Genomic DNA, 22,052 nt, shown 5'->3' on the forward strand with positions numbered 1-22,052 from the left:
GGTAATCTTTATTGGTGCATTTGCTCTGTGACGAGATGCTGACTTTGTGAACTGTCCGTCAGCTTCAGTAATGAAAACTTTCAAAATGCATCTCTCGTGCAAGCAGGAATCTTTCTGAAAAGTGAATGACTTCCTGAAACAGTGGCCCGTGGCGAGGTATTTGGATGCATTACTGTGCCCCTCTGCCTCGTATAGTGCTCTTGTTCACTCATGACTTAGAGCACTGTAGGCTTTCGGTTCTTAATGCCACCTGGCAAATGCTGTCACTACTCTGAGCTTGGAAAGCTGCAGCCAAGTCCTTTGCATTACGATTTTTCTGGTAAGCTGGCCGCCTTCTAAGTAAGCAGCCTGAGGAAACTGCAGATCTTGTTTCTCTCTGCGCTTCAGTAGATGCATTGCCAAGCTGAGGGTGAAATGCTAGTTTTCCTCACAGTTCGATTTTATGAGTTGGGTGCAGTGTTTTGTTATCTCTTTTCACTGTACACGTCATTCAGCTGCAGCAGAAGTGAGGTCACATACGGTACTGCATTGCTGTGTGGGCTGTCTTGTAACATAAGCCAAAAAATTCGGCAAAGTTGAAAGGTGAAAGATTGCAGCGGAAAGACAATAAATTGAGCCAACTTGTAATCGGCCCAGGTAATGACTGCTCCTTAGTACAGATGCAAGTGACTAATAATTGGTAACAAAAGTTGCCAAAAGCCATAGCTTTGGTTTTGGTTTCAGATAAATTGATTTTTTAACTGTTTTATTCACTGGCAGGTGTGTTTTTGCATACTGGTTTTGAGACAGCTAAATCTTTGGGCCTTTGCAGTAGAGGGCTCAATGCTTCACTGCAATCCAGTTAAGAGCTGAGTGGTGTGTGTGTGTGCTGATTTACATGCATGCAATACGTCGGCCACAACTTAATTTCATCTGTTATATTCTCAGCCACGAGTAAACATCTGCAGTTTTTCTTTTAGCTTAAGCTGCTTACTGGTTGGAACTGTGACTCTTACAGCTCTGAGACACAAGTTAGCTGTAGTCACCTATAGCTCAGCACTAGTAGCATAACGTGTGGTGCACTGTATAATTCCCTTTGTAGAGTCACCAAGAGCACCTTGGCCGTGTTAGCATGTTCACTGACCCAAGTCCATCATGCAAGTTGTCAGAATGCATTTTTACCCTCTGGATCATAGCACCATCATAAATGAAACCATCGGAAATAAGTAGAAGGTACCGTAAAAACCCATGTATAATAAGAGTTTTTTTTGCAAATTTTAGCATGTTAATTTCCACCTCGTATTATATGCGGATCCAAACATTTTTCGGTCAAAATCCACGTGAGACCAGCAGGTTTTGCGAGGTCCACTCGTCGCACTGCTCTGCGCTCCACTTGGCTCTCCCGGGAGTGGCACTGAGAGGCCGTTCCACTCGCGCGCTCCCGTCTGTACGTCTCGCGCATGCGCAGAAGTGCTCCCACTTGCTCGCTGAGCGGAGCGGGTGCATAAACTTGCTCTGCGAGCGCCATCGCCTTCATGCTTTCAGCGAGAGGATACGCTATCTAGCGGTGGCGTAGGTCAGTAGTTTCGATTTCGCCACCACTTCACTATGCTGGCCTGATATAGTGACGCCAAGGACGATCGCACCTCGGATGATATCTGGATCATGAAAGCAGCACTCGGATGCTTTTGAAGAGAAAATAATTGTAGCTGTTGAAAGCATCGGCACCGTGTCAAGCGCTGCTACATTGTCTGTATGAGGTAGGGAGAGTCTGCAGTTACTGCCGCCTGACACGGGCCTCTCCAATCACGCTGTGCATTTTGATCGCGGACGCTTGGTCCAGCATTTCTGAGGAGCTGACCGGTTGTTATTTCAAGAAATGTGGGATATCTAGCGCGCTCGACAGTACCGGTACTCCAGGCGATGACGATCACCAAAGCTCGAATGGACACTTCCGAAGCATGCGCGCCAGCGTGTATGCCGGAACCATTCTGCGCATACTCGCGGCACGGGACGCGAGTGGGCGCGAGCACGTCGCATTCAAAACCTGCCGCTCGCGCTGCGCGCATCGCATCCGTACCTGCCGCTCGCGCTGCGAGCGTCGCATCCGTACCTGGCGCTCGCGATGCGAGCATCGCATCCGTACCTGCCGCTCGCGCTGCGCGCATCGCATCCGTACCTGCCGCTCGCGCTGCGCGCATCGCATCCGTGCCTGCCGCTCGCGCTGCGCGCATCGCATCCGTGCCTGCCGCTCGCACTGCGCGCATCGCATCCGTACCTGCCGCTCGCGCTGCGCGCATCGCATCCGTACCTGCCACTCACGCTGCGCGCATCGCATCCGTATCTCCGCTCGGGCTGCGCGCATCGCATCCGTACCTGCCGCTCGCGCTGCGCGCATCGCATCCGTGCCTGCCGCTCGCACTGCGCGCATCGCATCCGTACCTGCCGCTCGCACTGCGCGCATCGCATCCGTACCTGCCGCTCGCGCTGCGCGCATCGCATCCGTACCTGCCACTCACGCTGCGCGCATCGCATCCGTATCTCCGCTCGGGCTGCGCGCGTCGCATCCGTACCTGCCGCTCACGCTGCGCGCATCGCATCGTACCTGCCGCTCGCGCTGCGCGTGTCGCATCCGTACCTGCCGCTCGCGCTGCGCGTGTCGCATCCGTACCTGCCGCTCGCGCTGCGAGCGTCGCATCCGTACCTGCCGCTCGCGCTGCGCGCATCGCATCCGTACCTGCCGCTCGCGTGCGAGCGTCGCATCCGTACCTGCCGCTCGCGCTGCGCGCGTCGCATCCGTACCTGCCGCTCGCGCTGCGCGCGTCGCATCCGTTCCTGCCGCTCGCGTGCGAACGTCGCATCCGTACCTGCCGCTCGCGCTGCGCGCATCGCATCCGTACCTGCCACTCACGCTGCGCGCATCGCATCCGTATCTCCGCTCGGGCTGCGCGCGTCGCATCCGTACCTGCCGCTCACGCTGCGCGCATCGCATCGTACCTGCCGCTCGCGCTGCGCGTGTCGCATCCGTACCTGCCGCTCGCGCTGCGCGTGTCGCATCCGTACCTGCCGCTCGCGCTGCGAGCGTCGCATCCGTACCTGCCGCTCGCGTGCGAGCGTCGCATCCGTACCTGCCGCTCGCACTGCGAGCGTCGCATCCGTACCTGCCGCTCGCACTGCGAGCGTCGCATCCGTACCTGCCGCTCGCGCTGCGCGCGTCGCATCCGTACCTGCCGCTCGCGCTGCGCGCGTCGCATCCGTACCTGCCGCTCGCGCTGCGCGCGTCGCATCCGTACCTGCCGCTCGCGCTGCGCGCGTCGCATCCGTACCTGCCGCTCGCGCTGCGCGCGTCGCATCCGTACCTGCCGCTCGCGCTGCGCGCGTCGCATCCGTACCTGCTGCGCGCGTCGCATCCGTACCTGCTGCGCGCGTCGCATCCGTACCTGCCGCTCGGGCTGCGCGCGTCGCATCCGTACCTGCCGCTCGCGCTGCGCGCGTCGCATCCGTACCTGCCGCTCGCGCTGCGAGCGTCGCATCCGTACCTGCCGCTCGCGCTGCGAGCGTCGCATCGGTACCTGCCGCTCGCGCTGCGCGCGTCGCATCCGTACCTGCCGCTCGCGCTGCGAGCGTCGCATCCGTACCTGCCGCTCGGGCTGCGCGCGTCGCATCCATACCTGCCGCTCGGGCTGCGCGCGTCGCATCCGTACCTGCCGCTCGGGCTGCGCGCGTCGCATCCGTACCTGCCGCTCGGGCTGCGCGCGTCGCATCCGTACCTGCCGCTCGGGCTGCGCGCGTCGCATCCGTACCTGCCGCTCGCGCTGCGCACATCGCATCCGGCGCGCCGGCGTACATAAGTAATCGAAGGGCGTTTGGCTTCCGCAACTTCCAGTACGCCTTCTAGTTGACGCCCTTCATTACTCGCAGTATATGCGGATGAAAACTTTTTTTCCCGTTTTTGCTATCCCCAAATTACACCTTGTATTATATGTGGGTTTTTACGGTATTTTAGCCGCTTCGATTAACCTTTAGAAACCACTCGAGTGCAAAAATATGGCCATAATATTGCAATGGATAATTTGCGTCTAATTCTGTACTTCATTTGCCATTCAGCTTGTTTTTGTCACAGCATTTTTCTTGCCCAATTTTTCTTTGCCTACTCTACCATAGGGAGGAGCTGTGACCACATTGGAAAGTTTTTCTTTATTGTGCCAGCTGTGTTTTATTCCTGCCTGAGCAGTGCCTTGCCTCTGACCTGCACCTTCTCCCATCTTTTGTTCAGCTTGGTGTGCCGCTGCCTTTCGCATGCAACGTCGTGCCTGTTCTTTGTGTCATCTGCCATCTGTGCAGCTGCTGACCTGCCTGCTTTGAAGCATGTTCTGCCCTGCCTTCTGGAGTAGTGAGAATACCCTTGAGTTTGTTCGCTGTGCATATGGCTGTAAAGTTCAGTGAAGTAGTGTAACACACTACTGCACACTACTTCATGTCTTTCATGTGCTGTGTTGTGTAATTTATTGTGTAATTTAACATGATTATTGCAAAGTTTAAAAAGAAGGTACAACCCGTAAAAGCAGGGCCAGAAATAAGGCTCACACAGCACACATTCTGTTGCGTGTGTGAGGCTATTTTTTTGGCCATGTTTGTGGTGCTTTTACATGACTGTGTAAGGAGCCCATTCTGTTGAAAACCCAGCGTCAGCCGTTGTCCTCCGTCATTCAGAAAAAAATTGCAGAATTTGGAACTAAATCATCAAATGGCTGAGGCTTAACTTGGTTAAGCCTGGAGAATGCGAAGCATCATCGTGTCGCGTAATTTGGAGGCGCACAACCACAGCGACGGCGCGAGGTTGGCCCCCATTTCTCCACTGTCGTGACGTCATCGTGTCACGTGGTGTGACGTCATGTATCACGTGATTTGGAGGCGCATAACCACGGTGAAGGGCTGAAGTGGTAGCTAAAGTAATATGCTTCGCATAAAAGAAAATAACCGACATGAGGATTCGAACCCAGGCCCTCCGTCTATCAGGCAGGCATGCAGCGCATAGGCCACGAAGGGGCACCTAGTTATCAAGTTGTGGTGTGTATGACTTAGTAACGTGTGTTTGGGATATGTACTGACGTTATAGTAGTTCAAAAAAACAGAACCAAATATAAACATGCTAATTAGGCATCAGAAATTGCACGGAATGAAAAGGCGGTGTTATGGTGCTTCATTGTAATGAAACAGAAGGTGTATATGTGTATATAATGGCGTAGTATGTCATGCAGTGTAACCTAGATAATGATTGGTAATCGGTAATGGGATCGGTGATTGTAATCGATGACCATGATCAGTAATCTGATTGTGGATTAGTAATTGGGGAGAACTGATAAAGAAAAGGAATGTAAAGAGAAAAAAAAGGAAGGCGCTGTCGCGGCTACTCTTAAGGCAAAGCTTAAGCGTTCTCCAAATTTTTTCTGTGGTTTTTTTAAGGGACACTGAGGACAACGTTATCGAATATTTTTGGTAGTAAAATCCGATAGTTCGGCATTTTTGTGGCTTTGTTGCCCCTTGTTCGGCAGCACAAGGTGCATGTATTGCCAAGAGATTTCGATTCACAGTCGGAAAACTTTTTTCCGCCACAACAATTCAAACTCTCTGATGACGAATTAGGACAAGAGTGACGTAAAGTGGCAGAAACGGAAACGAGGACTCCATGATTGCTGGCAGCGAGTGCTGGGCTCCTGCCGAAATGATAACTACAGCCGGCCGGACGTTGAAGGCCTCTATCAGCCGTCGTTGCTTCGTTTACGTTTGTACAAAGTTACGATGGATCCCATTTTCGATTCCGATGACAAAGTTCTCGCAAAGAACTGCGGCCTGCATTCAGTGCCTCAACCCCATACAGCATGCAATGCTTTTGGGGGCTGAAGTGGCGGGTCTGGCAAAAACGTCCTAGTGCCGCGGAGTCGGCAGAATCGCTGTCACCTCCGAGCCACCATCACTAGTGATGTGTAGTGACTGGTACATGCGGGCATATTTAAATTCTGGAATAATAGTCCTCAGAGGGCTGGTTATGCAGCCCAGCATCTTGGTACGTTGCATGCCGTTGCCCAAAATTCGTCCAAGGAGCACTTCGGCACTTGGAGGTCCTCTGCTGCTCCGCCCTCGTAGGTAGAGGCGCATAACGAAACCATGGCTCTGAAGCACCCCATACTCAGCTGGAAGCCTGTTGCGCCGCCATTTGCAGGTCTTCTTTGACTTCCGGCATTCAGGCTGTCTTTTTTCCATCTTTCTCGTGCAATAAAAGCACACTAATGGTTTGAAAACAAAACTTCTATACTTCAGTATCGATCAGACAATTAACCTTCATGCACCTTTGTCAGCCTGGAAGATCTATGGAGTCTTTTCTCCTATTTCATCATCACGCTTGTACTTGCGAGATTGGCCTGTGGTGTTGATACCTGTGTTTTAGTTCTTGCTTTTTTCACCTTACAAGAGCTTTGCTTTCAGAAAGAGTGGTGAGTTTGTGTTTAGGAACTGGTATTCTATTGATACAAGCCAACTTCAGTTTCTCCTCAGTGTCCCTTTAAGTTTTGCAATGAACCAACCATCCCTCGCTGATGTTTTAATTCAAATGTGATTTGTTTTCCACCTGCAACAAAGTACCATAGACAGTGGATTCCACCTCACTTTACGGTGCTGACTGACTCGCTTGCAAGTTGAGCACTGCCTCCAGTTCATTCTGTCAGTGCTTAGGTTGAAGTGCTGGGTTCTAAATTTAATACCCTATGAGATTTTTAACAGCCCTGTCTTCCAAGTTGTTCACTACTGCACCAGCACCAAGCGTTCACCATTTCAGTAATGAGTACATACGTAAGGACCTTGTCAGGAAGCATTTTGCATTGCCTGTGCTGGCTAGCGGTGGTGCTTTTCCAGTGTGGTAAAATTGGAAAGTTTTCACTGGAGACATTCTGTCTGGTTCATGGAGGCGACATGGAGAATGAGGTTTCATTTTAACTTTGTGCAAATATCGCTTGAGGCAGTTTCTGAACCTTCGACCATTTGTTAGTTAATATGACATATTGATTTTGTAGCATGGGCTGTTTTTCTTCTTTTAAAAAAAGTTTTCCAAAATCCTACAAAGTTTGATGAAGTTTTTTAGCTATTCAGCAGGAGCAATTCATACAGCTTGCTAAATGGAGCCTTCGTGTACATATAAACAAAAAAAAAAACAGTAGTTTAGTTTGTTTTGTCACGTTTTTCAGGAAATGCCTAATCACTTGTGGGCAGGTATTTCAGTGCACATAAGGAACCCCACATTAGCCTCCCACTCTGGCTTGCTTCATAGCTTTCAGTGTTGCTTTGTCTTGCAAAGTTTACTGAATTTCGAAGCAAAGCATTTGTGGGCTGATTGACTATAGTCACTCAATGAAGGCTCTATCCAGTTGGCTGTAAGAGGTGAAGTGTGGGTATGTACACAGCCTGTACCAGGCAGCTGGCACGTGGTGCTGCTTTGGAGGAGGTTGTACGGGCATTGTTGGGTGGTGAGATGCAAGACTTGCCCAGATGCTATGCGAGAAGACGAGTGCCGAGATGGTCGGGGCGAGCATGTGAAACTGGTCGAGGGCTTCTGTCAGTCACGCATTCACTGGTCTCAAGAAATGGTGAGAAAAGGTGCTGTTTTAATGGGATTTCAGTGGCCAGGAGATGCCTTCCAGGAAGATTGGAGCTCGATGATTCAGGAAAGGTCAAGGACATGATCAACAAGGATCAAGTCGTCCAAAGCATCTCTGTGTCGGGGCTTGCCAGCAAAACCAAGTAAGCTGCCTGCTTTGCTGCTCGCTGGCAGGCATAGCTAGCATTGCAGTCATGGGTTTGTGTGTGCATCAGAGAAGGAAATGGTTGGAGTTATGTCGTGCTCTTCGCACAGGTTTCAGAAGCCTTCATGAAGCGAAATAACAGTACTTGAATTAAAGTGGATTGCATGGAAAGTTGGTATGTATTCATGGTCAGAAAGTGCCAGATAGACGTAAGATAATGGGGGGCTGAGATGACACAATTGCTTCTTTGCAACTGAAGTTTTAGTCAGGTTGTCACTAAAATATACAACGCGCTCAACAAAAAAGAGAAACACTTGGGCCACGCCTTATCCAAAAAATAGTTTTCTCTCTTAACACGAATAGGCTGCTTACGCTTTTTACCTGCTTTATCACCGGAGCAAATTTCAGTGATTACTTGCGCCAACTTGTCACAATGTTTAAACAGTACTGTCGTCTTTTCACAAGTGGTATGTGCGTGCCGCTATTTGAAGGCTGTGCCTTCAAAATTGGGCTCTGAAGGCCACCCCACTACATTGTGCTGGCTCCCTTCCTTGCATGGTGATAACCAGGAGCAGAACATTGGATGGAAAGCTGTCTGATGTCATGTCAAAGCACATGGTTTTATCTAAGTTGTGCAAAACTTGACCGATTGTACGTTGAAGGGATCATGAAAGAAATTGAAGGTGAACGTGAAGATGCAGAAGTGAACTGAAATGGATAGTTGTGCATTGTGCAGTGAAGGGATAGGTCAGGGAAGTTGCCCAGGAAGGACCGCTGTTGGGCGTTCAAGTGATGGAGAGAAGAAAATTTATTTCATGTAGAATGCAACCATATACTTGCTAGTACACACGTGGTCATGTTAGGCATACATAGATGGTACAGCAGCTGTCATCGCTTCTTCTCATTGGGGAGGGAGTTGTGTACATTCTAGATACAGTGTGTATATGTTGGTGCATGTATCTCTGGACTCAAGAGTGTTCACTCTTTATGTTCCTTGGTGGCCAGAAAACCATAAAGAACTGGACAAGAATACGAAAAAAATTTTTCACTGTCTGATGATCCTGCTATTCTGGACAGACTGTGGCATATACGTATAAGCTATCTGATAACAGTACAGTTAATGCATGGAATGCACTTAAAATGACCTGTCCCTAGCCATTGTGTACAAGGAAATCCGATGCATGGATTGCTAGGGAAATCATTCACTTACATTGCAAAATTGCGCATGCTAAATGCCGTGGTCACCCAGCTATCAGCTTTCATGTACTAAGAACTTGGCTGGCTTCTAAGCTGTCTGGAGCAGAAACACAATATTTTTCTCAGTCTCTTCTCAACATTTTTGAGACAGAACCCTGAGAAGTTCCGGCACTCCATGTGGGGTAAGGTCGATGAACTATAAACTAAATATCTATTATTGGCTCATTTCTTAAAATAATGGTGATATTGCAAGTCACTTTAACCTCTTCACTCATTTTGTATTTGTCTCCACAGGCCACAGAATAGTTTCGCGAATCTCTACTTTCAAGTGACTTCATAACCTACGAAGGCATGCTAACTATGCCTCTAGATCATAAAAACAGGGACAGCTATAACATCCTCGATGAGTTGGTGTCAATGTTGTTGAAGCCATTAGCTCACATTTTAACCAGTCCTCTCAAGCTATCACTGAAGAATTGCATTGTCGACGATCGCTGGTGCACAGCTGATGTATTATTAGTTTATGTGAAAAGTTATTGTCTTAATGACTCCATCCCATCTCGCTGACTTTCGGTACCTCCAAATATACGAAACGTGTCATATTGAAATTTATTTCGTCGCTTCTGGAAAAAACAAAAATAAAGTCCTACCTTCCTTCTAACATGACTTTAGGAAAGGTTTGTCTGCAGCCACCCAGATGTTCATTACTATTCATGACTTCGTTCGCATTGTTAATTGATAACGTCACACAGGCTGACATCATATTTTGTTAGATTTCAGCAAGGCATTCGTTGGTGTCACTCGCAGTGGGCTCATCTTAATCTACAGGATGATGTTCCTGCAATAGCGCATGTCAGATTTCTAACACACAGCACTTTGTTGAAGTAAATAAATCTCGTTATGGCATCTTACCAGTTTCTTCTGCGGTCTCTCAGGGCATCGTGCTTGGACCTGTCTAGTTTCTTATTTATATCAACGATTTGGTTGCTCCCAAAATTGTGTCTAAAATTAATGTTAGACTTGTTGCAGGTGACTGCATTCTTTTCCGAACGAATCTGCAGCACCAAAGGCCAAGAATGCTGTTCTAGAGGGGTGAAAGGTTTGGGTGTATGGTGATAAATAATGACACTTTTTTCAGGTTACGAATAAAAAGATGCCATACTGTATCTTCCGGTATGAGTCTGCTTTAAAAAAAAAAAATTCCACTTTTTGCTGTGCCCTGTAACTGAGTTTGAAAATGAAATTGATATATATGAAACAGGAAAAAATGGGGTCATTTTTTAAAATGTTATCCAATGGGCAGAATCACACGCCACTGTATCCATCCCAGCCATGCTTTCAGAAGGTTTAAAGGCACCAGTTCCTTTGGCGTCACTTCCGTTTGGCTTCACGCGTTGTTCTTGCTCAGCTTGATGACGCCTACGAGTTGAAAGAGCTACAACACAAAACTCAAGTTGTGTGCAGTTGATGTTGCGCTGAAGAAGAGAAACCGGGCAGCAGGGCAACAGTTCGACGTGAGTGAGAAGTGATCCGGGACTGGTGCAGAGCCATGAGAGCGCTCCGGCCGACGAGGCCGGCAAAAAATGGCAGACCGTGGGAAAACCGAAAGTTAGCCAGAGCTCGAGGAAAGTCTGCACATGATGGCTGCTGCAAGCATGTATCTACGTTGCAGATTTGTCAAAGGGTAGCAGGGGGCGGCAGAAAGTTAGATGGGCGGATGAGATTAAGGAGTTTGCAGGGACACGGTGGCTGTAGCTGTCAAAGGGCAGTGTTAAATGGAGAGACATGGGAGAGGCCTTTGCCCTGCAGTGGGCGTAGTCAGGCTGATGATGATTATAGGTGCATCGGTCGATGCGACTTATGCACGATTTTTTTTTTTTTTTGAAAAAACTGCCGTTAGCAGGGAGGTGTGACTTATAGACTGAAAAATATGCTAATTTTACATACAGAACCATCATTACCATCACTATTACGAAGACAATATTTGCTCATCTGCAGCTGTAAGTCTTGCTCTTCGAAGACATAAATTAAAGTACACTTTATTTGAGCCCAAAGGGTTTGTATTCTGCTATTTAGTTCAGCTGAAACTAGTGTATGCGCATGTGGCATGGGGTTCCTTCTTAAGAAGGGATATTCAGAAACTCCATGGAAATGGCCTTGAGAAAACTGTCTGCTTTATCTGTGATGCTTATCGCAGTTCTAACTTTCACGTGTTCTTATGACTGCTAACAGGATATCGACACAAAATATCCACATCAAATAAAAAAAGAGAGCACTCACGACACAAAATTCTTTATTTCCTGTACTCTAACCTCATCAATTTTAGTTCCACTCCCTGGTTAAATTGCCAGTCATGTTGACACTCGTTGTACATAACCGTTTCCTCCTGTGCTCCATACTTTACGCACGCCAGTGCGTTTACAAACTCATTTTTTCCCACCAATTTTTTCCCACCATGTCACCAACCGTCAAGCTGCTGGCAGACACCTTTTTGGCTTGTGATGCTGCTAGTGCTTTAGAAAAAAGTGCATTGTTTTATGTGCCAAGCTGATGTTCCATGCATATTGCTGTTTCTTTTCGTCGCTCTTCCTCGTAGAGAGTTGAAGTTGTAGTTCAATAAGATAGAAAGTTGGGCTAGTTGGAAGCCGTTCGTGATGGAAATACGTGGGCACAAACTAAACGGGGACAAAAGAAGAAGAAGACGCAGGACACGCGCCGTTCTTATTCTTTTTTTTAATGTTCTCCATGCTTGGTATGTATGGCTGCAGAATGCATGAATGAATGAATAACCGATAAAAGTGAATGTACAATTTTCGGCATTTTTTTTAAAACCAGAATTCAACCGTTTTCTTACAGAAATTGAAAATTTCAAAAGTTTTAGTCTGCAGATTTCATGTTTAGGTGTGAAAAGGAGTGCACTTGCGTCACCTGTGTTTACACATTTTTTTGATTTTTCAGGAACTCTATTGAACTGTAAGTTCATTATTTAAGTAATGGGGATGCACAAACCTGCACAGAGTTGGCAGCTAACTTTGGCACTTCAGAGTTGGCACTTAATTTGTTGATATTCATTTAAATGTTCTTGCTTGTTCGATGAAATGATGGGCATTTGTGGAGGAGGTATCGCTATCTTCTAAGAGCATGAAAACTTGGATGCGTAATTTTCTAGGTTCAAGCTGTTCAGGATCTCTTGACTGAGCAGAACTTAGTGGCAGACTGCATGCAGCTTATTAATTACAAAAATTTCTGTCTGTCACCACCACTTTTCTGTTAACAAGGCACCACCAGCAATGCCACATTTTTTTTTTTTTTGGTCAAGACTTGGTGGACACCTGGGATTGGCGTGCAGCGTCCATCCCATTGCTCACTTTTGTCGATGTGCTGGTGGAGCCGTGTATGGTCTTGATTCCTGCGGTGTGGCAAAGATTTTCGAATGGGATGCACTGTTGTGGATGCGCTATGCATTGCCAGCGTGTGAGACAGGAAACCTCACGGTACCTCAAATGAATCAGACTGTTGTGCATGTTCGTTGAGCATGGCTGGCGTTAAGGTGTTATCTTTGCAACACATGGTCGTACTTAAACTGCTCAAAGTTTCTCACTGACTTGAGAATGGAGTGTGGTCAGATCACTTGCACATCTTTGTTAGCATCTGTGCATGTGTAAGCCTGTACATGCTACCATTTCATGATATTGCGTACACTGTTGGGTGGCCAAGTGATGGCCTTGAGGAACGATGTGCGCTCCTGTAGTGTGGCATTTAATTTATCTCTCTAGTCTTAAGGCCTGGAGTCATTATGGAGAGGAGTGGTGAAAACATGATCACTGGCAGCTTTCCTGAAATTGATGGCATCCGATATGGCAGTTAGAGAGGGAGGCAGGCAGTTTCAGTTGGATGAGTTTGCAGAGGTGTTCGTTCAGCGTGTTGGCTCTGCAGCTTTGAAGGGGTGGGTGATGTGGAGTGACACATACGGTGGGGAAAGGCTCAAGTAGTCCTTGAGAGTCTAGTTAAAGTATTAAATCTGATGAAGTAGACACAAATTCTACCTGCAGCACGTCTCGACATCAGCTAAGGCAAGACTTAGTGTCTGGGTTCTCGGTAGTGTGACAAGAATCCAGATAAAACCCTGTTATAAAAGGCACAGCTATAATGACAGTTGAGTTAGTTGGCTGCCATTTGCCTTCCATCAATCAGGGAGCTCATTTGTTACAAACATTGGGTCTAGAAGACACTTAAAAAAATGAGAAGCTGTGTGAATTTGGTTCAACCAAGATATTGCCACTAGCATGGTATTTATTAAAGGTGCAACTAATACAGAATGGGCTAGCTAGCCAGTAAACATTGGTGGACTCCTGAAATGGCACTGCTATGTAAAGGACGTCAAATTTATTGGCGTCTTTTCACATGGAGAATGGTGACAAAATGCGGTCAAACCTAACTCAGTCAATATACCTAATATAGTTTCATGATAAGTTAGCATCATAACTAATTATTTGTTGTACCTGGACTTGCTTTTAAAATACTGTATTTACTCTCATAATGAACCCACTTTTTTCTGAAAAGCCGACATCAGTTTGGGGGAGGGTTCATTATGCGGGGAAAGTTTAGACATATTTTTGTGAGTCCATATTTCATATCATATGTCCGCCTTCCCACCCACTTGCCATCCACCTGTTCGCCTGCCTGTCTGTCCATCTCAACAAAAGCGCGCAGTCGACAAGTTGCGTTCTCGCATCACCTACATTCGTGTCACTGGTGTTCAGCATTGTTCGCTTCAAGAGGTGTTCGCTGTATCACTGCGTGATCCGACAATTCTGTGGTAGTTGACAGTGCTGGCCAGTCGCAGCAAGGTGGAGTGAATGTGCTGAACACCGGCCCTAAAGGTCGGGTTATGTATGCGATGTTGAAAAAAAGGTGAAGAATTTTCAACAAGAAAAGGGGGGGGGGTTGATTTTTTGAGTGGGTTCATTACACGAGTAAATACAGTATATGAAGCATTATTACACTGAAGCTGGTATATAGTTAGAACTCAGCACCTCTTTATTTGAGAAAGGAAAAAAAAAAGGTAAAAACTACTTCTAACTTCTGCTTTGAGAGGACTTGAGTAATGATGACCTGAGACATGAAGTTGCAATTCCGTTCTTGTTGAGCTGTGAATGGGAGGAATCGCAAGGCATCAGTGCTTTCTTGGACTGTGGCGTGTAAGCTGGACATTGGACTGGATATTTTAGCTGGGCCACAGTCCAAGAAAGTGCTGTCGTGCATGGTTATTTGCGTTCAGAGTCCTTTAAGAATGAAGGGAATTGCAACTTTGTGTTTTAGGCTAGCTCAGGTAATGTCCTTGCATAGTCAGTCAGTAGTTTTGACCTCCAGGTTGAAAGATTGAAGGAGGTGGGTTTTCCTGCTGGGCAGCTGCTGGGGCTCAGAGGTGCAAAAAAGAAAGAAGGCAGTTACTTCAGCTGCATTTTTGGAGAAATCAAAAGGAATATTTCGAGGTAATACCTTATATACACAAGGGCTCCATCAATTTGGAGAAGGTTGCCATGAAATTCGCGATTGACGTATTTTCTGCACCTCTCAAGCTCTTGAGTCTTTACACTGTTGCTGATCAAGAAAGGGTTGAACCCGTATGTGGAACAAAACACATGAAGTAACCTCATCACTTCACGTAAGTGATGGGGGTGCATTTGTCAGAGCACAGCTAGGCATGGTGATTCCCCATTCTGAATCATACCCATGTTACAGGGCGTGGAAGGGGTAGTGTCCAGTGATTAGTTGGAAGCAGGTGAAATACAGAATTGCAGTATTGGCATGTGCATTAGTGTACCATCCGTTTACCGTCTGGAAAAAATAGGCAATTCTTTTAAATACTGCATTTTCTTCATAATTAATGCACATTTTTTTCCCTGAAAAAATCTCTTAAAAATTGGGAGCTGTGTTTATTAAGCGAGTTAAAATGTTCAAGAAAATTTTGAAGCAATAAAAATGGGACTAGAAATTAAGCTCATGGAATAAACATTTCATCCAGTACGACTCATGTTCTCAGAAAACAAAATGCACTCTTTAGCTTACTTCCCATGCTCCAGAGTATAGTCAACAACTTTTATCTTAAACTCACACGAATAACTCATGTAGTAGCCTATAATTTTGTCCAAGGAGAGCACAACTGGAGCTCACTTGAGCAGAACTCTCAGCGTTCAGCTCAAAGCTCAACTGCAGCAAGTTGCTACAATCGTCAGTATAGCAGATCGAACAGAGAAACCCCTTTTGACCAGGCACGATTTCTGTTGGTTCTCAGATTTCTTGCAGAACATTATTTGCTGTTTCTGCCGTAGGGTGAGATTTAGTAATCTTGACATTCGATAGATAGCGCTTTATATTATTGTATTATTGTGTAAAAAAAAATTGAAAGTAAAAAAAAGGAGGGAAAAATGTATGAAATAACTAAAACCACCACATCTATTTACTAGGCAAAGTGGCACTCACCACTGCCCTGATTCAGACGGGGCGCCAATAAGATCGGTCCATCAATCTGTCTAGTTGTTTCGTCATTTGAAAAAGGGTGCTTGCTAGCATTCACTACTGTTGTTAGCAGACTGCATGCCTAAAGAAAGGTGTGCGTCTAATAGACATGAGGGAAAAAAACTTGTGCTCTTTGACAGCCAGAGTAGGGCGTGCATTCATTATGCAAGCGCTTTCATTACGTGACTAAATACAGTATGTATACGATCATCTGGCAGTCCTTTGTACCTTGTTGCACTTTCACAATCTTTAATCTTCAGCATGTTCTTTGGCTTTTATTTTACTTGTTGTCATGACTGTTTCTCTGATGATTTCATGTTTATGCATGCATGTTTATTGCTCATGGGAAGGGCAAGTCCTGATTTTATTAAGCTGTATAAATGTATTCATAATTGTAGTCATTCGTATAAATGCATTCAGTCAGCACTGTATTCATAATTAAGAATACCACAAGCATGCCATCTCTTGTGGTACAGCCTTTGTCAAAAGTTTGGAGCCCAGGGGGTTTTCTTTTGAGCCACACTCTGTCGTTCTTAATGGATCTCTAGCGCTCCAAATTGCCTGAACATGAGAAGATTTCTGGTGCTGCCTCCTGCAATAGGTAGGACTTCCGTGAATGCTCCTGGAGTCCCAATATAAAGCTTAGAAGTGAACCCCCTGGGCTCTAAACTTTTGACAAAGACTGTACATGATGTACCTTGCTTTCATAAACTATAACAAGTTATGTTTTCTTCGGTAATCTGAATTTGTGGCATTTCCACATCTGTGCGAGATCTTCTGGGCTTATGTGTGCACTATAATTATGAAATCATGCTTTCAGCACCATAGCTGCCATCCGGAAGGAACAGCAGGGTTGTTGAAGTGTGCTTGACTAGCCTGGTTTAGTGGTCGATGCAAGGACACTAATGCAATGTCAGGTCTCTGCCTGTGCACTTGGGGCTCACAGCTAATATGTACTGCTCAAATTTACCCAAAGTGAAGCCACATCTTGGGTGCCTGGAGTCAGGAGAGGTGTATCATTGTTTTGCTGCAAACTAACGAGAGCTCAGTTAAGTGTTGGTTAATGAATTTAGGGAAGCTGCGAGTTTTTGCGTAGTGTCCTCAACCGGTTGCATTGCCCAACTGCATTTTAGACAGGCTGTTCTATGCAGGTAACAATGAAGTAGGGCCCAACTTTTCTTAGCATTGCTCAAGTGCAGCAGTTGGGAAAAGCTGGATCTTATGTGTAAACAAACAGCCCTGTTCATAGTGCATACTTTGAAGTGACCATTTTATGTTGAGACATGCTGTAACTGGGTTGAGTATGTATCTTAAGTGGAAGGAATGGGAAATGAGTTGCGAACCTCGGCGTCTGGGCCAGTGAAAATGTTGACAGCCTTTGTGTTTTGGTGACAGTGCATTTGGAAGAATGCGAGGTTCTCATACAAATTTTCACGCTGTTCCCACTTTCAGGAAGTACGTAGTTCGACACGCAAGTATGAAACTTGTGGAACTGGGGTTCTTGCGCTAGCTGGCATGCTGCAAAAAAAAAAAAAAAGCTTTGCTTCTCAGCATTGCGCTGTGCTGCTTGGCTTTTACTTGTTCCTGCTTCTTCTGGTTCTCAGTGGCAATCATTGAAAATGAAGCAATATGACTGGAACCGTGAGGAGTACTCGTTAAAATGCACTGAGGCTCTGGCTAGCTGGCTGTGCACTGCTTTTGCACAGTGCAATGTTATTTTTAGTTCATGCAGCTCTCCCATTACAGTAGCTGGCTGTCAGCTGTAACTCTGAGGTAGGGCCTTTGAGAAATGGATGCCCTTGGGCTCTTGTTGCTGCACCATTGTGCATCTTTGAAGTGTCTGAGCTCTTTGCATGAGGACTGTGGCCTTCAATACTCCTTTCGACTCCTTTCCTGCGTGCTTCAGCTTGGGTGTTTGCCTGTATTGCCTCTGTGACGAGCTTTAGAAAGAAGCTAACGGCCTTTGAGGTCATGGGAGGCATGGGGAGCATTATTTGTAATTACGTTCTCTGTTTGTGTGTGGATGAGAGGCAATTTTAACAGGACGTCCGAAGTCCGCCAATATGGTTGCGTGCGGTGAGGCTGAACACACTCAAGGTTAGGCTACACTTAACATTAAAACCCTCGAAAGTTGAGGGAGAGGCAACCGCTACTGAAGCTCAGTTCGCAGAGCACCGCACACATGGGAGGTCTCAGAGCCCGCCGGCTGCGCGTGATTGTCTTTTGATTTGCTTTCTTCTAAATTATCTAGTGTCTAAAAAGAATTTCTCGATTAATTTTTCCTCATCTGCAAAAAAGGAAAAAAAAAGTGATGAAACTCATTTCCTTACACTTCCCTTGGCCTCAAAGACTGCTGGTTTCTTTCTAAACGTATCATAACGAGCCCCTCAGCTGCCCTATTTTTGTCTGTTTATACTGTGGTGAGTGTCAAAGAAGTGTCATAAGAATTGTGGTATCAGCGAAATTCCCTTCTCGTGATACCAGCTCCGGCCATTGCAATGTCTGTACTGGAGTGGTACCTAGAACAAATAATTTTGGAGGAGGTCATCTGGTCAGGTGGTGGCCAGGGTGAAGCTTCTTTGCACAAGGCTCTGTTCACCGCGAAAACCAAACAGTACCTGTTCAGGCATACATTCGCTCTGCTTTTTGTTTTTCACTGGATAATGGGCTCCTGCAAAGAAGGTAAAGTGTCCTGTCAGTGGGCTTAGGGGTCACGTACCATGCCGTCTGGCAGCTTGCACATGTTCCGCACTTGTGCAATCTCCAGTTTGTACATTATTGTGAACAAACCAAAATAACTATATTTAGCTTTGTTAGCGTAGCTTTAGAAACTGGCTTGGCGTAGCTAGCTAGCTGACCAACTAGCTAACTGGAACAGTTCTCAGTTTGGTGCTCTGAATAGTGCTGCATCTTGTATGAAGTCTCAGAATGAGAGTGGGGTCTAGATTTGTGCTCTTCTTTATTCATTATGTTCTGCATGAGGCAAGGTTTTGGTCATTGCATGCTTTTTTCATCTACCATTTTCAAATGGATCTCTTCCAACGTACTACCTTTATTTCTCAAGCGTCTAGACTGTGTCTTCTACAAATGTGGTTTGCTCTGTTGCTCAAAGTGCACCACAAAAGTTTGGTGGCTCATAGCAGCTTTCGTGCAAACCTGTCTGGTAAGCCCTTTTATTACATGGAACTGCGTTCTTTCATTTGCTTTCTTACTTTGTGGCGACTGTGCACTTCCATAGAAATTGGCATCTGATTGTTTTATGTTGTCGTCGCCTGTGCACTGCAATAGCTCACTTCTGCCGCATTTCTCACGCAGGATCCTTGCAGGCCTTTCCAGTGCCAAGGATGCTGGTGAACTTGCCTTCCAAGACTTCAAGACTGCATGGCCTCACATGCTTATGTGAGTAACACAGGGATGTCATTTGCCACGCTTTTTGCTGTTGTTCTGAGGTGCACGCTAGATTTAGAGCCATTTTTGCTACGTTTGATCGAGCTGGAGGAAACTACTGATGTAGTTTTCTTTTCCAGAATGGTGTGGCTGACTTGTTTGCCTTAACCATCGAGGCCTCGTGGCCTTTGCCCAGACTACGACTTTGTGGCTGAGGTTCCCTGGCTCCATCTTAAAATTTTTTTTACCAGTAACCGTTGACCATCTTTAGGCTTTTTGATACTTCTGTTGTGCCTACCACCGTCATGGTACATTGTAAATAATACTCAAATGCATAACTTTTTGGCCGTTCACCTTTAGAAGGTTCAGCCCACAGCACATGTTGTGGACCTGATTTGACCAGTAACCATGAGTTCGCTGCTTTTTGGCCCAGATTCCCTTGTGCCAGAAAAAATTACTTATCATAAGTGATACAGTTTTGGCAAGAAAATTTGAGTTCAGTTTAAGTGTCCTCATATGTGAAAAGTATGCAAGTATCAAACTAATCAAAGTAAAAGGTAATGCTCTGCTAGGAAGAAAGGATGTTTCTGTATTGCTTCATAAAATTCATTTTCTGACGTTAAGGAACTGCCTGTGAGGAGTTATTGGTCATTTGCTGCCTAGCATCCTTTCCAGTTCTCAGTTTTCGTCCGATTGGATTTGACTCCATGCACTGGGGTTCTTCTCTGCTGAAGGGAATATGACTGAATCCAGCATTTCAGTGTGAAAACAAAAGGGCAAACAGCTTGCAGCTGTATTGCAGGTAATGCCAGTGGGAGGCGTGCACGAATACCATGGCATGATGGGTGGAAAAGTGCTTGCTTTTCTCGTTGGCTGTGGTGGCCTTGCTCATGGTGTGGGATGCTCTGCCTGTTGCCCCCAGAGGCCTGCTGTGTGCCATGCTGATAGCATTCCTGTGGATTGCCCTCATGCGCTGGCTGGCAGCCATCATGGTCTGGCTGAGCATCCTCTGCCTGGTGGTGCTCTTCTCTTTCGGTGAGTGCCACACCAGCACAGGTGGTTTGTGGGGTTCGTTCAGGGGGTAGCACGAAGGAAAGTAAGGGTCGGTCACAAGAGCATATGGTGCAGTGAACACTGGCGGTGTAAAAGGGCTTGTAAAGGCAACAAAAACCACTGGTTGTGAGATGCAGTGTGTTTTGCATAGAATATGCCTGCAAGTTGTTAATACGCATTCTACTCTGAGTGCACTATGCCATGATGAAGTTTGTTTTTCTGCCAAAAGCACAAGTGATACTTGCTGCACTGCCTTAGTGGTTGTGACACTCCTAAGTTTTACACGTTATCAAGTTCAAATCTGGCCACGGTGGCCATTTCAACAGTCGCAAAATGGTAAAATGTCTGCATACCAAGGTGTTGGTTGTGCGTTAAAAGAGGCCAGGTGGCATTCTTTAATTAATCCGGAGCCGTTCACTACAGCATGGCCGTGTGAAAAATGCCTTGCCAAAAGCAGAAGTGATACTTGAGCAAACTACCATATTTACTCGCCTAATCTGCGCCCTCATGCAATTTGCGCATTCCTAACTTATTACCCGGAGTTTTTTTTTTTTTTTTTTTTTTCAACTTTGACTCGCACATTTTGCACCCCCTGCTTCACCAGACCACCAGTGTGCACGCGGGTGCTCACAAGGCAGGCTTGGGAACATTGGCGTTGCCATGTGCGGCTACAAAAGTTGTGAGTGGCGAGGGTACAAACTGCGTGCCATTTACCCTGGACAAACAGTTGCGAAAGCAAACTTCCAGTAACCACCGGCACACGCTGGAATCCAAAACAACCGAATTGTTTGCCGCTTGGTTTGCCAAAAGTCGGCCAGGCTGCTTGCAAGGGTGCAGGTTTATCGCCTTTTTAAGGCAAAAGCCTTTAAAGGTGCACTGAAGAGGATTCTGAACTTGTCTTTTTGCCGCGGGAACTCGATCTACACGTTCCTAGCATTCTTAGAAACTGCGACTTATTGCCCTGTGTGGCCGATTTCCCTAATTAAATCGAATTAGCGTCCGGCTCCCGCCTTTATTTTTTTAATTCTGCCTCGTACGGTGGGCGGAGTCGACCAACGCGTGAAGTGCCTTTCAGCCAGCTCCGTGGAGGCTTTGCTTTCGCTTTATTTTCTTTTTTAGGTTTCCGTGAATAAATAGTTTCATTCGCAGATAATATAGCCGCAAAATAAGCCCGCAGAAATAAAAATCGGCGCGGACTATTTCCTACTACGGACTACTACGTATTACTCCGCCGATGGCAGAGCGGCAAGCCGCCACGGGACTGGGCGAAAGGCACTCCACACGTTGGTCGACTCCGCCCATCATACGAGGCAGAATTAAAAAAAAAAGGCGGGAGCCGGACGTTAATTCGATTTAATTAGGAAAATCGGCCACACAGGGCAATAAATCGTGGTTTCTAAGAAAGCTCGGAACGTATAGATCGAGTTCCCACGGCAAAAAGACAAGTTCAGATTCCTCTTCAGTGCACCTTTAATGGCTCCTTCTCCTGTCTGTCCATCTGGCGTTTCATCTAGCGCCTGGGGTGGCTCATCGACGAGCGCAGCTGCCAATCTTCGTCGACAGATGGAGCTGTCGGCGCGGCGGCGTCGAGCGCTGCTCCGCCGTCAGCCGGTGTGCGGCAGCTAGTGGAGGAAAATGGCTCCCAAGCGGTGCAGCCGTAACAAACATAGGCAGTCATTGGCAGTCGAAGTAGCGCGACAGAGGCTTTTGCCTAGCGCACTTTAGGCTGCCAAAGTGCCCCCATAGTTTTTTTCCATTTGCCTCTGACTGCTGGCTTTGTGATTGTATTGTTGCACGTTTATTGCGTTGAGTTGCACACGCGCCATAATGCCATCCCACTGGGAACTACATAACATGGGGTGGGTTGGTAGGGGGTACGAGGGGGTACCCAAAGGAATCTGAACTAATTTTTTTGGTCGGCAAAGCTTCTGTGGTACCGCGTTTTGCCACTAGGAGCGCATAGGACGAACATTCCAGAGTCAGTAAGCCAAGTGCCGTCGCTGAAGGAGGTCAGACTAGTTTAGGCAGAGTTTTAGAGTGACGGCTGTTTTGTGTGAATGTCGTTTTTGCAATGGCTGATTTTCGTGAACAGCGTGCGCCGGTGAAATTCAGATTTTT

The 22,052-nt window shown here is 46.6% G+C and overlaps 1 protein-coding gene across 7 annotated transcripts in view; it reads left to right on the forward strand.

Moving 5' to 3' along the window:
- The window catches only part of Ctl2 (Choline transporter-like 2), a 182,242-nt gene that overhangs the window by 116,948 nt on the left and 43,242 nt on the right, over positions 1-22,052 (forward strand). For 5 of the 7 annotated variants that reach the window (XM_089584030.1, XM_089584032.1, XM_089584026.1 and 2 more), the window contains 4 exons: positions 7,653-7,773; positions 11,931-11,945; positions 18,810-18,893; positions 19,804-19,916. In XM_089584030.1, the coding sequence (XP_089440156.1) occupies positions 7,653-7,773; positions 11,931-11,945; positions 18,810-18,893; positions 19,804-19,916 (333 nt within the window). The remainder of the gene's footprint in view (positions 1-7,652; positions 7,774-11,930; positions 11,946-18,809; positions 18,894-19,803; positions 19,917-22,052) is intronic. The other 2 variants (XM_089584027.1, XM_089584029.1) reach the window with 1 other exon arrangement.

The sequence above is a fragment of the Amblyomma mixtum genome, chromosome 3 (genome assembly GCF_055824585.1).
Source record: "Amblyomma mixtum isolate Tamu chromosome 3, ASM5582458v1, whole genome shotgun sequence".
Classification (NCBI taxonomy): Eukaryota; Metazoa; Arthropoda; class Arachnida; order Ixodida; family Ixodidae; genus Amblyomma; species Amblyomma mixtum.